At 48.5% G+C, this 15137-nt stretch overlaps 2 protein-coding genes across 3 annotated transcripts in view; one reads left to right on the top strand and one right to left on the bottom strand.

Moving 5' to 3' along the window:
* Positions 1–15137, top strand: part of PGPEP1L (pyroglutamyl-peptidase I like) — a 54240-nt gene that overhangs the window by 28753 nt on the left and 10350 nt on the right. The window contains exons 3-5 of one of the 2 annotated variants that reach the window (XM_036878672.2): positions 42–164; positions 1174–1400; positions 1712–5185. In XM_036878672.2, coding sequence (XP_036734567.1) covers positions 42–164; positions 1174–1400; positions 1712–1952 — 591 coding nt within the window. In that variant the 3' untranslated portion in view covers positions 1953–5185. Of the gene's footprint in view, positions 1–41; positions 165–1173; positions 1401–1711; positions 5186–15137 lie in introns of those variants that run through there. The other variant, XM_036878673.2, reaches the window with a different exon arrangement.
* Positions 5732–15137, bottom strand: part of IGF1R (insulin like growth factor 1 receptor) — a 272673-nt gene continuing 263267 nt past the window's right edge. The window contains exon 21 of the mRNA XM_036878666.2: positions 5732–12700. Within this exon, the coding sequence (XP_036734561.1) occupies positions 12313–12700 (388 nt within the window). The 3' untranslated portion in view covers positions 5732–12312. The remainder of the gene's footprint in view (positions 12701–15137) is intronic.

The raw sequence follows: 15137 nt of genomic DNA, 5'->3' as shown, positions 1-15137 counted from the left end.
TCTCCATCAAGTGGAGTGAGTCTGCTTGCTTCTTCCTGCAGGAACTCTCCAAGCTGGGCCTGGGGAGTGACGCTGAGGTGGAGCTGAAAATTCTTCAGCTGCCCGTGGATTACAGGGAAGTGAAACAGAGGGTCACCAGAATCTGGGAAGATCTTCAGCCACAAGTAAATGACAGCTTGGGAGACTGTGGGGCTGGGTGGGGGTATGCGGGAGCGGACAATGTGGTGAAGCCCCAGAGCCTGTGAACCCCTGTTCTAGGGTTGATGGCTGAGGTGCACCCTGCTCCCGTGTCCCACCAGTAAGGTCCCAGCTGATTTTGTAGGGTTCAGTCTGTTTGTTAAGTTTAAACTGAAATACAGAGTAGGTCTTGGAAAAAGATTCTGGAGACAGAGAAGGAGGAAAAGAAATGTAAGCTTTATTCCTAGCCAGGACTTTTCAAAGATAGTTTCCATCTAACACAGAGGCCACTGGATTCGGTTTCAGCCATGCCCATGCAGGGCAGGTTAGCTGTAAGGTGGGACATGAGGCAAGGACATTTTGGGCTCAGGAGCGCAGTCGGAGGGTGGTTCACACTGGCAGGTGGAAGACAGGCCCCTCTGGGGACGTCCCACCACACCCCACCTATTTTATGGAAACAGTTACTACATAAAAAACTGACGGAATTATCCAAAAAAATAGGAAGACCAGATGACGAAATTAACAAAACACACCATCAAAGGGTTGACAACACCCCAGATGTTTTGATTAAACAGCAGCTATCTCTTCAAAGAGGAAAACTAATCAGCTCTAAAACTTCCAACATTTTTTTACACTGTGACTAGCTTCCTCTACTGGAGTCTCATAAAGAGATGAAGAGCCCACAGAAATGCAAAGCTTCTCCTCTGCTTGCCTTAGACACCAGCTGGATCCCCAGGGACAAAAGGGAAAGCCTGTAAGATATTTTGAAATATAAAAGTATTTAAATTAAATGCCACATGGGTTTCCAGTCAGCTGTTTTGATCCAGTACATTAATTGGCGGCTGCAGGCAGGGAATCCCCGGGGGCTGTGTGGCCGATCTAGGGTTTGCGATGTCCTGCACCCTCGAGTCCCTCGGCTGGGCCTTGCGCGACATCTTATGAGCAGGGCAGGCCTCGGTTTCCCAAATCTCTCTACCGCTACGTGTGTTCGGACAGCTCGCTGTGCACATAGGCATGGATGCCTCCGCCAAGGCCATCTTTCTGGAACAATGCGGCAAGAACCGGGGTTATCGGGATGCGGACATCCGGGGCTTCCGGCCCGAGGGCGGCACATGTCTTCCGGATGGCCCGGAAGTGATCACGTCAGAGGTCAGCATGAAGGCGGTCTGCAGGCGGGTGAATGTGGACGGCACTGAGGTGGCCTTTTCCCGAGACGCAGGCAGGTATGTATGTCCTCGGGGTGTCGGGTCACAGGCAGGTAGAGAAGGCGGCATGGCTGGTGGTCACGGGGGTAAAGGTGTTTTGGACCCATTTGAAAATCTGGTCCGTTCCCCAGTTCAACCATTTGGGGGTCATGGGACCAGGAGGATTGGAGTTGGAGGAATCCCAGCTCATTCCCATTTCTTCCTGCTTCTCCACCTCCCTCTCCCCTGGCAGCAGGCCTCCCTCATGCTGTGGGGATGCTGCATTGCCCCTTCTGCTGGGTCAGAGTCTGGTCCCGGGAGTAACAACGCGGCATATTGTGTGGTTGCAGATATGTCTGCGATTACACCTACTACCTGTCTTTGCATCACGGAAATGGGTGCGCAGCGCTCATCCACATCCCTGCGTTATCGCGTGGGCTCCCCGCCAGCCTGCTGGGAAAAGCCCTGCAGGTCATCATTCGGGAAATGCTGGCGGAGAGGGAGGCAGCCGGAGCTGGGAGCCTGGATGGCAGAAAACTCAGCCCCAGTGCTTCCAGTCAAGAGGAACCACATAGGGGGTTGCTCCTTTAGAGAAAATTACATGTTTCAATTTTGTGTGCAGAGTTCAACTGTGCTTTGAAAGACTTTAAAAATTGCTTATAAACCAGTTTACACAAAGGGGAAAAATTCTGAATTAGCCCAAAGAAATCACAAAGGGTTTTTTATTGTCAGCAAAAAGAGGAATGCTCTGAAAGGCAGACATTCACAAGGGATTAACTAGCTTCGGTTATGGTTTTCATGACAATAAAATGAAATCCCAGTAAATTTTTTTTTTTCTTCTCTTAAAAGACTTGCAGTGGGCCTGTGTGAGCCTGCCCAGACTTCTGGGACCACAGAGCCGTCCTGCAGAGCCCATGTGACCAGCTGGGCACGGGGAGCACAGGCGCAGCCGCCACTGGGGTACTCTGCTCCTGGCCTCGCAGCCTGCGCAGCCCGGTACTGTGGGCCCTTCTGAGCCACTGAGTCTCTAATGTTTGGGTTTTCTTTTTCTACTTTAAAAAAAATTGTGCTCAGTACACATAAAACTTAGCATTTAAACCATTTTCAAGTGTTCAGTGGTGTTACGAACATTCACTTGAGCAACCATCACCACCACGCATCTCTAGGACTTTCTCATCATCCCAAAGGGAAACAACCCATTCAGCAGTAACTCCTCCTTCCCACTCCCCCCAGCCCTTGGCAACTGTTATTCTGCCCTCCATCTCTGAGCGTGACTGCTCTTGGGACCTCATATAAGTGGAATCATAATATATATGTCCATTTGTGACTGATTTCACTCAGCATAATGTCCTCAGAGTTCATCCATGTATCATGCATCAAATTTTCCTTCCTTTGAAAGGCTGAATAATATTCCGTTGCATGTATAACCACCTTGTGTTTATCCATCTTCTGATGGACACTGGGTTGCTTCCGCCTTTTGGTTATTGTGAACAGAACTCCTGTGAACACCAGTGTGCAGCTATCTGTTAGATTCCATTTCAGTTCTGTGTATATACTATAAATGGAGTTGCTGGATCATAGGTAACTCTGTTTTTTTGAGGAATTGCCACGCTGTTTTCCCTAGAAGCTGTACCATTTTAATTCCTCCTAGTAGCATTTGTCTTAAAGCAAAGGCTGATGGCCACTTTAGCTTCTCTGCCATGGTCAGTATGACCCCTGGTTTTTTTCTAAACAGACCCTCCCCCTTTCATCTTTCATTTTGCCTTTATGACATTGATTGGGTCTTGTACCAAGCAGCTTACAGCAAGATTTTATGTGGCCAGTGTTTTCTAGGGGCAAATACCCATTGGGAGGCCCATTAGCAACATTGTTTTTTGGAGGAAGGGGTTGAAGATGGCTATGCTCTGGGAAATTTCTTGCTATATTTTTGTGGCACATAGCTCATTTTTCACTTAATTATGTTTAAAAAATCATCTTCACTTAATGCGTAGATTCATTCACCATAAGAAAAAGCATTTGCAACTTAATAACAAAGGAACTGCACAGGCCTTGTTTCACTGTTAGTGCTTGCATACTTGTGTGTTTGGAATAGACTGTACAGGACCCTCTGCAAATGAAACTAACTCGTTTGATATGAAACAGATAAAAGTCACACTGTAGCAGAACAAAGCCTGCAAGCTGGGTGGGATGCTCTAGGCAGCATGCATAGGTCCAGGTGTGTGGCTGTTAATGTCCAGATCCTTCTGTACTTGTAGGCAGACACCTGTTCGCTGAACACTGTGCTCCCATTACGGCAGCTCCTGTCTTAGGCTGGTGGCAAGCAGCAGGCCTGTGGGACCCTGCTTCACTGTTACTTCAGACTGCTTGGTGCCAAGCTTTACATATCTTACAAATTTTTAGATGTCACCCAGTTGGGAGGACGCTAGAGCTCCTTCCTGTTGAATGTCCCCATCTTCTGCCCCTCTATTACCTCTCAAGTTTTTTAGGGAGAACCGTAAAAGGCCTAGTCACATCCTGGTCTAAGTGGCCTGCCAGCTCCTGTTGATACACACTGGGGCCAGCTTAGTCATGGCCGGTATGTGGCAGTTCTGAGTCAGTTTGAAAGCTGACACTGCTTAAAAAGGCTGGGCGCTGGGCTGGTCATTTAGCAGCCGGGGGTCTTAGGCGTGTTCACCTGCTTGCTCATCTGTAAAAGAGTAATCCTTTTGTAGAACTGTGAGCACGCAAGAGAATGGATGTGTGAGTCCATCAGTGATGCGTGCACACTGTGAAAACACACACCTTACAGAGCTTAGGCTCATTGCTGGACCTGTGAGGATAAACACAGAAAGAGCTCTGCCGGATTTGTGGTCTTAAGAAGTTGCTCAGTACAGAGAGGGTCTCACACTGCTGAAGACCCAGCACCTTCATCCTGAGAACTTGTTGCTTCCTCAGGCTGAGGACAAGTGAATGCACTGTGGCAACCTGGACATGTGGCATCAACCCACCCAGGAATGTGGGGGAGCCCATGCCCACCCCACCAGCAGCTCAGACACTCGTCTGAGCCTTGGGGATGAGCCTGCCTTTATCATCAGTCACCTAATGACAGCCACTCTGTGACAACAGTGAGCAGAACCCTGGGCAACCCCAAGCTTGGAAGAGCCCCCCCCTTTTAGAGAGACCATCTGTGTTCACACTTGTGAGAGTGCCCAGATCTTAAATATCCATGGCCTTCAATTAACTTCTGCTGCCCACACCTTGCTATTCATCCCTTTATACATTGGCCTTTGTTAATGGACTAGAATCCCCCATGATGAGCATTGAGTGAGATGATCAGCTTGTCCTCTTGATGTCCATACATTTCTGGTCTGATTCTAGCACATTTCCAACTTGTTTCCTTTGAACATAGATGCACATTTCCTACCAAACTCATCTCACCTGGCAAATATAATGATGCCTGGACTGTAGAGTCCTTGGGGCAGGCCAAGACCATCAGCTAGAAAGTGACTAACGGTTTTGAGTGCCTCCAGTGAGCCACATCCTGTGCTTGCTTGGTTCCCACCTGCATCCTCTGAGGAGGTATACTGGCTGTGAGATACCACTGACGTGAGAATGTGAGGAGTTTAAGTCCTTTGTCGCAGAGTCACCCAGACCAAACCTGTCTTGGCCTGCCTTTTGTCAGTTGAAGGTATAGGAAAAGTCTACACATCAGTCAAAAATGAAGTGCAGATTTCTGTATTTTATATATTCAGATTTTCTTCTTGCTGATTTAATGGAGTGAGAAACAGAATAGCTTCCCTGTCTTCACCAGCAGTTTGCATGCTGAGAAGGTTCAGCTGTCAGAAGTAAAGCCTTCACACAGAACACCTCCAAGTGACATGTGTGAACATGCATGCCACACATAGTTTAGCTTCCGTGCCTCAGAAGCGTGGTGATTCTTGCGGGGGGTGGTGCGGGTGATGGTGGCACAAAATCAGAGCCCAAAATGCATACAGAATTCTTTTATTTAACTTAAACCATGTGTACTTTAACTACTAGAAAAAAGCAGAGTAAGAGAAACTAAAGTTGCCTTAGCTTCAGCCATTCAAAATAGACAAAGTTTCTTTTTTTTCCCCATAATGTAAAGAATCCATAGTATATCGCAATAACAGGAATAAATTCTTACAACAGAATATACAAAAACATTTTGAAATTTTTTTCATCTACTGATTTTTTTATATAAACAGAGGAATTTTTTTAGGAATAATTTATACACAGAAAGTCATTTTATGTAACAAATTGGCCATGTTATTACCTTTTTTTTTTTTTTTTACTTTTTTAAAAAACTTTTTAAACAAGAAAACTCAGAAAATGCATTATTTTCGATGCATCCATTCCATTACGCCTTCTGGTTTGATTTTTTTTTTTTTGTCCCAGAGGTAGACAAACTCTGGCAAACTTCGTACAACCTCACTGGCTTAGAAAGCAGACAGGTGTTTTTGCCAAGCATCTATTCCACCTGCATCTGTGTCTATGCAACGCCAAACCTCTGAATGAAAAGTTGAAAACAAAAAACAAATTGTTTCTGGACCTTTCTCCAATGTAGTGCAAAACACCCAGATGTTTCCAGCAAGGGGGATTTTGTGGAGTAGCACAGACACAGCCAATAATCCATTGGGAGCTAGAGGAAATGGAGTCGAACTTAACAAAAATAGCATGTAATTTTTATTAAAAAGGACTTGTTTTGGACTGGAAAATTGTATCTTCGGTGTTCTGCCTTAATAAAAATAAACAGGGTTTCTTCCCCGTTACAACAAAGCATTAATCCTGCTATATGAGGGACGTAAGCAAACGGCCCACACGCACCAGAACTGTCATCTGTAGCGTGAGAACTGTCATCTGTGTGCGGTGACCACAGGGAAAGGCATTAGCTGTGCAATCAAATCCTCCCGTGTCTAGGCATTGCAGAACTGTAAAACCCAAACCACTCAAAGCAGATGCTCAGTAGTGCCACGTGCACTGCTGGGCCGCAACACCTCTGCTGTTTCCTTGGCCAATGAGGTTCTTTCAGTCTGTTAAAATAGCTACACGCCAAAGGGAAATGACCAGTAAAAGATGATCCCCTTCCCAACCAGAGGATTCTGGAAGACCAAGATACTGAAGATACAGAACTGCTTCTTAAATCATCATCATTCCTTTTTTATAAACTAGGGCACAAAGCAAGGGCTGGGGGGGGAAGGGTGAACCACGGCGTGGGTCAGGGAGAAATCCTTTTTTTGGCATATTGTAAAGCTAGCTAGTAAACAGGTGTCCTGAAAAAAATGGGTCACAAACACACATTTGCACACACAGAGAAAAAAAGTGTCTTTAAATTATTTTTTTCAATTATAAACTACAAACATTTTATAAAATTATTCTATGTTCTTACAAAAATGCAATGAAACATTTAATTAGTTCTTGTAAACCAGATCTTCGTCAACTGACTACCCGTAATCTACTGGACTGAAGAGCCCTATTGAAAACACTAATGAGTGACTAATTAAAACAATGTTTACCAGAAAGAAGTGGACGCACACAAACGTGGACGTACAGATGAGTGATCATTACGTTCTTGCATCAACAAAATTAAACAAAACCCTAAAGTCATGCCCCAGAACTGACAACTGACAGTGCAGTGCAGTTCATGTTCTTGAACAATTTGACTTAACTCCTCAATAACAGTTTTCAAAATAGGATGTTAGGTTTATTTGTTGACACCAAATGCCCATGGATGACTGCTGAGCCTTGATGTGGTCTGATACCTTCAGAAACCATCAAGTTCAAAGCATGGCCCATACTTCTTCCGAGCCCTGAATCCCTCCGCTCATAATTCTTCTCTTCATGTCATGTCACGAGCCTCGTGACAGGGTTTCCTGCTGCCTGATCCTTCCACCTTCAAGGAGTGTTCATCTGCTTTTCTCTAAATGACCAACTAGTCATCTAAGCTGGAGGACAAAAATGAAACCCTCTGGCCTGTCCACGGTCTGTATCTTCAGCATCTCTGGCAACAGAGGTTCAATCTAAACAACATCCTCTCTTGAAGTTCTCCTTTGTACCACCAACTCCGTCAGAGTGGTGTAAGAAAGGTTGGCTTTCATCACTGGTTCTTAAAGAGTAGATCTCTGGTCCATATCTCCCAATGCTGCTTAGCCCAGGAAATGAAAAAACAACCGACGAACACAGAAGTAACATTAACAAAAGGACAAACCCCAAACCTTAAATGCATTACTGGGGCGGCTGGAATGGGCCAAGGCATACCACGGAGCATTACTGTCACCTGGAGGGAGCCTGTTTTGGAAAGGAGTTTCCCTTGACACTGACCGCCCTGGGAGGACCCAACAGTGACAGTGGAGGACCTTGGACCAGCATCCTAGCCTCCTCACTGATCTGAGCTAGTGTGACCTTGCCACAACAGGAACCTGCATCACGGACGGCCACCTGCCCACACAGGTGGGCTGCTGAGAAAAAGGCTTCAGGAGAACAAACTGGCCTCGAATTTGGCATCATGCTTGGCGCGTAAATCTGCTTTCCCAACCAAAACACACCACTTTGTGCCAAGCATTTTGCCACTGGGTAGTTCCACAATAACCACTTTTCCTACCATGGAAATGTTCCAAGTCATAAGAAACAGGCTGGAAGGAGAGGCCAGTGTTGGCTGTGAACACGGTCTTCTATCTTCCAAGGAGGGAGCTCATTCCAACTGTGTGTCAAACGTCATGGTACCCTATAAGGGAGACGTGGGGTGGTCTGGGTCTCACACAGCTGAAGTTCAGTGTCTCCGGAATATTCCAGCTCCTGCTGCCTCAGGGAAGGGCTGTGTGTGATAATGTTTAATGCTCACATCAATTCAATGATGTGCCTCAGTGGTTCACGTTACTTCAAGCAGTGTGAGCTGCCGTCAGAAAGAGGTTGCATGGAAAATGCCATAACTCAGCTTGGTTAAATTATTTGGAGCATATGAAAGAGAGGAATCAAGAAGAGGGGGAATTCAGCATAAAACGAGGCTGGAACTGTGATAGGTGATGCCTTGGTAGGGTGGAGGTGGGTGGTTTGGTCCAGCAAAATGACTGCACCATTGCTCAAGCAAAATTGTCTCTTTTATTTAAGTGTTTCTGAAGCATTTGTTATGATGGGCACTACGCTATTAGTGTTTTCTTTCTACCTAAAGAAAAGCCACCTACATAAAACAAAAACAAAAGGACACCGACAACTTGGACAGTTTAAACAAACCCTATAACCAGCTGAATGATCTGTAGAAATCCAGTTGTGGAAACCGGTAGGTATGTGCAAAGAGGAGAGGCCACTATCCCAAGGAGTCACCTCCAGTGTAGAAGAAGAAAGCCCTGATCAGCAGTATTTCCCAATGAGCTCAGGATCCCAGGGGACTTGGGATAGCCGAGTAGTGTTCTCGCAGGAAGGAAAGCGCCCCTGAGCTTAACCGCAGTACTGGAACTGAAGGAGCCTGCCCCACTTTGGGAAAACCCCTGCATGTCTCCCAGACAGAATCACCAGCGCCTGTGAGAGCAGCTGCTGGAGGCGGGGAGGTGCCGTCTGCCCCTGTGAGCAGCGGGATGGGGGGGCGCAGGCACAACACCCCAGAAAGAGGCTGGGTGCTGACCACCGGCCCCTTCCAGCCTGAGGGTTTGGTCTGTGTTCCCCTGGGGGAGAAAGAGGGGAGGGGCAAGTCAAGGGACGGTCTGGAGAGGAAGGAGGGGGCTCTTCTCCTCCGTACATTCTCCATGGGACTGGCTGGGGGTCAGGAGCCTGCGCGCATTCTGGCTTTAGGCCTGCAGGACGCCACTCCCGGGTGCTGCTGGGCTGTGCGGCTGAACTGAGCAGGCCGAGTTGGGGGCTGCAGTGTGCGCTGAATGGAGCAAACCCAGACACCCACATTTACAGGAGGAGGGGTCTGACAGAGACTGTCCCCCTCAGCATTTCCTGTCCTCAAAGCCTGGGAGACTGCTCTTCCAATCACAGCATCCATTCACCATTCAGTCTGCACAGAGTCGTTTGTTTCAAAGCCCAGCAGCCCAGGAGAGCCAGGTGGCCTCCCTGCCTTGGCTCTGGGGCTCTCCTCACCTCGTGGCCGAGTGCAGGGGTACTGGGCTGGCAGGAGGAAAGCCTTAACATTTCACAACCTCTTAGGAAACCTGGTTAGAAGAACAAAAGCAACACAAAACATGACATCTCAGAAAAAGGCTAGCTGTTTGACATGAGTGGAGGTGAGTTAGTGTTGCTTCAACCCTGGAGCACAGCCTGGCCTCTCCCTGCGTCACCTGGTGTGTGCGGCCTGTGGTGTGGATGAGGTTACCAGGATCAACGGCATACTGTCAGGTGCTGAGAGATGTGAGATGTATTCTTTTTTATATATATACACATAAAAAAAATAAGAGTGAGGTAGATAAATGTTTGAAAAAAAACAAAACCCCAAACCAAAAACTGTCCTGTCTTACACACACACACATACACACACACACAAAAACCCTTTTCTCAGTATTTAAATTCATAATGGGGCCTCTCTACAGTGATTGAAACTGGTATCACAAAATAAATTAAAAGAAAACTCCTACATATAATACCTTCTGAATTCACTTTTTTCTTTTTCTCATTTCTTAAAAAGGGAAAAACAATGGGACACAGGCTAGAGAAAATAGTGGGATCCAAACTACTGACAAGTAAAAAGCACTACAAACTTTCCTTTTTATGTTTAATCTCCAGTCACAACTAGCGGTCATCATATTCTAGCTTTGTTCTTACTCATAACTTACACATTCCCACCCCAGGAGCCTCTCTTGAGCTATCGTCACTGTGGTGAGAAGTGCGAAGAATTAAACAAGACCCCCGGGCCCTAGGACTTGGGTTCCCGGCCACGGAAATGCACGCCTGCGCCAGGGCCCTGCTCCTTGGGGAGCTCTTGACCCCCCGGCTGCAGACTGGCAGGGGGCTGGCCATTGCCCTGTGGGTGCTGCCCCTGTGCCCCTCCCTGCCAGTACCAGCCAAGTCCCTGCGTGTTTTCTGGTTCTAAAGACAGGTCAGACTGGAGGGTGGTGGCAGAGGGCCACCGAGGAGACCGCAGCCTGCTGCACCCAGGGACTCAGCAGCTGTTTTTCAAGGGATGGAAGGATTAAATAGCCATTAAAAAAAATAAGGTAATCCAAATGCCTACTGTCTGCAGTTAAAACTGCTGTTGTACCCAAGAATTAAAAAAATAGATATATGTGTGTCACAACCAAAACAAAGGCAGGGAAAGAGAAGGTGAGAATTCTCAACAATGGTGAACATAAACACTGAACAAGGATGTACGAAATATTTAACCTTTTTTTCTGACCTGAGTTTGTATCGTGTCTTGCGCAGTAACAGACTCACGCGCTGTGAGGGCAGGCTGAGGAAAGCGGGTGCGCGGCCCTGCAGGCCCGTGCCCTCTTTCCGTCTCCTTCCCTCACCAGCCTCGTGCCCACAGAGCCTATGGGTTAGAACGTAGCCAACAGGGCAGGGGGAGGGGTGTGTATGTATAAAAAGGCATCAAACAGTTCATGGCAAATTATGTTCGATAAGTATCAATTACCGGAAAAAGTGAAAGAAAGTCACGCACTCTAGTACAAAGCATAAGAAGTTTCTTGGAGTGAGCAGAAAGGGAAGCAGGGTAGACCTGAAGGTTTTCATAGATTAAATCCACAAAGATAAAGAACAAAAAAAATAGCAGCTTTTTTTTTCTGTACAGACGTATAGATGAATATCTGAACCGTAAAAAAGTTATAAAAGTGACATTAAAGACAATGTGTATGCAAATGTTTCATGGTCTAACATAGAACTGTAAGACCCATGAAGAAGTCCTAGTAACAGAGGAAATGTCAACAAAGCTTAGAATGCTTGAATTCATTTACTGCTTTTCTTCTTACTGTTTTGTGGTGTTTGAATTTCTTCCCTTGCAAACCTGCATAAACGGTTGGGCTGAGTCCCTGGAAACCCCTTCCCATCTGTGTCTTGGGGGGCCGGGAGCGGGGACAGGAGACTGGCACATGGAAAACCTTTACCCAAAGCCTGTCTTCAGGTTCTCGACAGGGCCTGTTTTCTCCAGAATTCCTGTGGGGATAAGAGTAGGGGTAGGGAAGTGGGCCAGGGAAGCCAGTTCAGCTTCTCCCCATCTTCACCAAGAGAAATCCCATTCTGTCCAGTTCCCCCAGTAATAACCTAGTCAAAAGCAATAGGACCTATGTGAACATGAGACCCGAAGAGAACGCCAGGGGATGATGGGATGGAGTGCATCACCAACGAGGCTCTTCAACGGAGTGACTAGATGCCACACGCGCCCCGTGCCTCTGGGAACAAGAAAGTAAGTGCAAGGATTGTGAGGGAGAAACTTCAGGGTTTTGGTAGAATTTGGCAGCAATGAAATGGTGACAACCTTGGGTGAATGATGGCCCTTTTTAAATTACTTGTGTCCCTAAAAAGGTTAAAGATACAATTAAAAAGTCCATCTCAACATGATTTTTATAAAGACCTATGGTGTCAGGCAGGTGTGTACAGGGGCACTGTGGGGCCACGGGGAGGGACAACCATTTACTCAGTCTGGTCAAACGGATGTCTCAGCTTAGCTGGCGGCAAATATTTTTCCATTATGAAGCGGAAAGAGGAGAGAGAGAGAGATGAAAAAGAGTGAGGAGACTCGATTCTCAAGTGTTCTGTTGCTATTAAGTGTTGTCATTAAGGTTCTTAAAGGCCCATGTCAGTTAAGGGTTTGGGTAGGGAAATAAAAAGCTGCTTGCATATTGAAAAAGGAACATCCCAAATGTGTTTACTGCAGAGAAGCCGTCTCCCGTGGGCAGCAAATGGCAGTTCTGAAGATCCACTGAGGTACAGGAGGCTGTGAATAGATTGTTAAAACTCTCTCCCCCCCACCCGCCGCCGAGCGTGCACACACGTTACTGTTTGCACGGGATTCAGGATCCGAGGATCAGCAGGTCGAAGACTGGGGCAGAGGCAAGGCCCTCTCGTTCTTGCGTCCCCCATTCATGTGCGCGTAAGGCTGCCTCTCATCAAAGCTGGCGCGGAGCACCAGCACCCCAGGGCCTGGGCCGTTCTCGGCCTTGTGTCCTGAGAGTCTGTCAGGCAGCGGCAGGGAGGACGAGGAGGCGGAAGGGTCCAGGGGGACGCTCTCCATGTTCTCCGGCTCCAGGTCCAGCTCCAGCTCCTCCGGTTCGGGTGGCTTGTTCTCCTCGCTGTAGTAGAAGGAAACCTCCCGGAAGCCGGGCTCCATCTCGTCCTTGATGCTGCTGATGATCTCCAAGAAGGAAGGCCTCATCCGGGGGTTGTACTGCCAGCACATGCGCATCAGCTCAAACCTGGGGGAAGACAGACGGAGGTGGGCCCCGCCGGGAAGGGGCCCACAGCCAGGCGGTCTCCCGGCCCCTCGCTGGCTTTCCCCTCCTAACGGGTGCGTGAGGGTTGCAAGGGGTTCTGCTGCCTCTAGGAGCCTCTGGCTTCTTGTCTTGGTGGCCCAAGGAGCTGCCAGCACCGCCTGTCGTATGTCTCACCACTTTACCCAGGTCCAGGACCCTCCACCATATGAACCCAAACCCTCATTTCCTGAGAAGGGCAGATGTGGGGTTACACAGAGTCCATCATTACAGGTACTATTTACAGTGACAGTGCTAAGAAATTTAAAAAAAAAAACAGCAAACCAGCTTTCTATTTGAAGCATCTCTTGTAGCCACTGAATAAACATATCCGGAATTAGAATACAGGAAACCCCTGGCTTGTCGCTAAGGCTGGCGAGTGATGGCAGCTTTCCCTACAGCACTCTCTCCTTTAATCCCGCCTATGCTATTCATAAGCTTCCTCCTGGTGACAGGGGGCCGCTGGCAGAGAACCCGAGGCCCAGGCGCGGTGAGGTGGCATAGCTGCAGGGCAGGAGCGCGCACTCCAAGCCTGCTGTCCCCACCTGGCACCGGGGGCTGAGGCTGCGGCGGCCGCACAGTGGCACAGCCTGGCCTGTGATCCAGGCTGTGCTAAGCTGCCTAAGAGTCCCAAGGAAAACATGAAGCCAGATCCCAGCGAGCCAGTGAGGGGCAGCCCTGTGCAAGAGTCACCTCTCAGGCAAGGGACAGGCAGAGGGCATGGTGGGAAGTCCACGCTGTGCCTGCTTCTCATCAGCTGGGCCAGGATGGCACTTGGGCTGTAAACCTCTGGGAAGCGCCCGGAGTCGCATGGGCCACAGGAGTCCTCCTGGCGGAGAACCCGAGAGGGGAGGGCCTGGGAGGGAGGACTGCTGCCGAGAGAGCCAGCTGCCCTGTCCCAGGACGGCCCGGGCCTTGACAGGGCACGCAGTGGCTGCAGGAGGAGGAGCGCTTCTTACTAACCCAGAATGCAGGGAGCCAGCTAAGGAGACCTTTGCAATAAAAAGAAGGGTGACCAAGTAGACATCCGGGCTGGCCAGAGGATGCAGAGGCTCCGAGAAGGGATCGGCCAGCTGCCCTTTCTCATGTGACTTTGAAACCAGAGTGCCTTCATCCCTTCCACTTCCATGATGGCCAGAAAATTCTATCCTGTTTTGTTTTAAAACTTTTGGATAAAGAGATGCTTTTCAATGACAATTGCCAAATGGAACTTCCTATACCTAGGAAGAGCAAAGCACCCCAAATGGCTTCCAGCCTCTGTCCGTCTGGCAGACAGACCATCCGCTTCTGTGCGGCCCCAGGGCAAGTTCCAAGGGGCGAGAGCCCAGGTTTTATGTATGAACTGCTTTATCCTCACAAGTCTGACAAGCAGGTGTATGTTGTGATGAGGAAGTGGAAGCACCAAGAGATTGAAGTACTTTGTCCAAGATTACAAACCAGCAAGGGTAGAGCTGGGATGTTTCTCTGTTAAGCAGTATAGCTACACTTTGAACACCACCAAACTCAGAAAATGGCATTTTTTTTTCAACCTAAATAAGAGAGACCATGATCCTTCCAGGAGACTGTCCCCTCTCAGTCTCAGGCGTGGGGAGATTTACACTGATAAACGGGCAGCTCCTGCCTCAGGTCCCATGGCAGACAGTCCTGGCCTCCCATACCTCCGTTATCTCCTAAGAAAAAGGACCCCACAAAACTGTAAGTAAAGAGGGCCAGAAACACACAAAATCCCTCTCTATGGCTTAGCCGCGATTTCCTCTCAGCTGAAACATCCAAGGAGAAGCGCAGCCAGGGCCAAGAACATGTGGTGCGCCCTGGCTCTGTGTCCCTGGGGCCCAGGGCTGAGGAGGTGCCACCAGGAGGGGAGTGACACAAGTGACATCAGCCCGAACAAGCCACATAATGCCGATCTCAACCCATCCCAGAGTCACAGCCCCTCCAGTGCTGCCCATAAAAGGAAGTCCTTTCTGCTTCGTAGGCCTCAAGACCTTGTTTACATGATCTCCACAAGAAAACTTTCCAGTAGACTCTAGAAGGATTTGTAAGCTGATAAAACTCTTCAACAAAGCACAGTTTTTACAACTAGTCAGCTCTAGTGAGTCAGAGCACATCCTTTGGTGAATGCCCCCCATTGGGGGTGCAGAGATCCCTTTGCACTGAGGCAGGAACAAGACCCAATGTGGCTGCTTCCGGAGACGCGTGATCCCAGGTGGCTGGGTGACGGTCGGGGTGTGAGGCAAGAGGTGCTGCCTCTTCATGCTGCACATGGAGGCACCTTCGTACACCCACCCCATTCTCAGCCCTCCTCTGCACTCCCACGTCGTGGTCACAGCGGAGATGCAGGAGGCAGCCCAGGAGCTGAGCAGCATTAGCAGCCTCAGTCCGA

Source organism: Manis pentadactyla, chromosome 18 (assembly GCF_030020395.1).
Source record: "Manis pentadactyla isolate mManPen7 chromosome 18, mManPen7.hap1, whole genome shotgun sequence".
Lineage (NCBI taxonomy): Eukaryota > Metazoa > Chordata > Mammalia > Pholidota > Manidae > Manis > Manis pentadactyla.
Note: the sequence above shows the minus strand (reverse complement) of the source record. Positions and strands in the feature narration are given on the sequence as shown.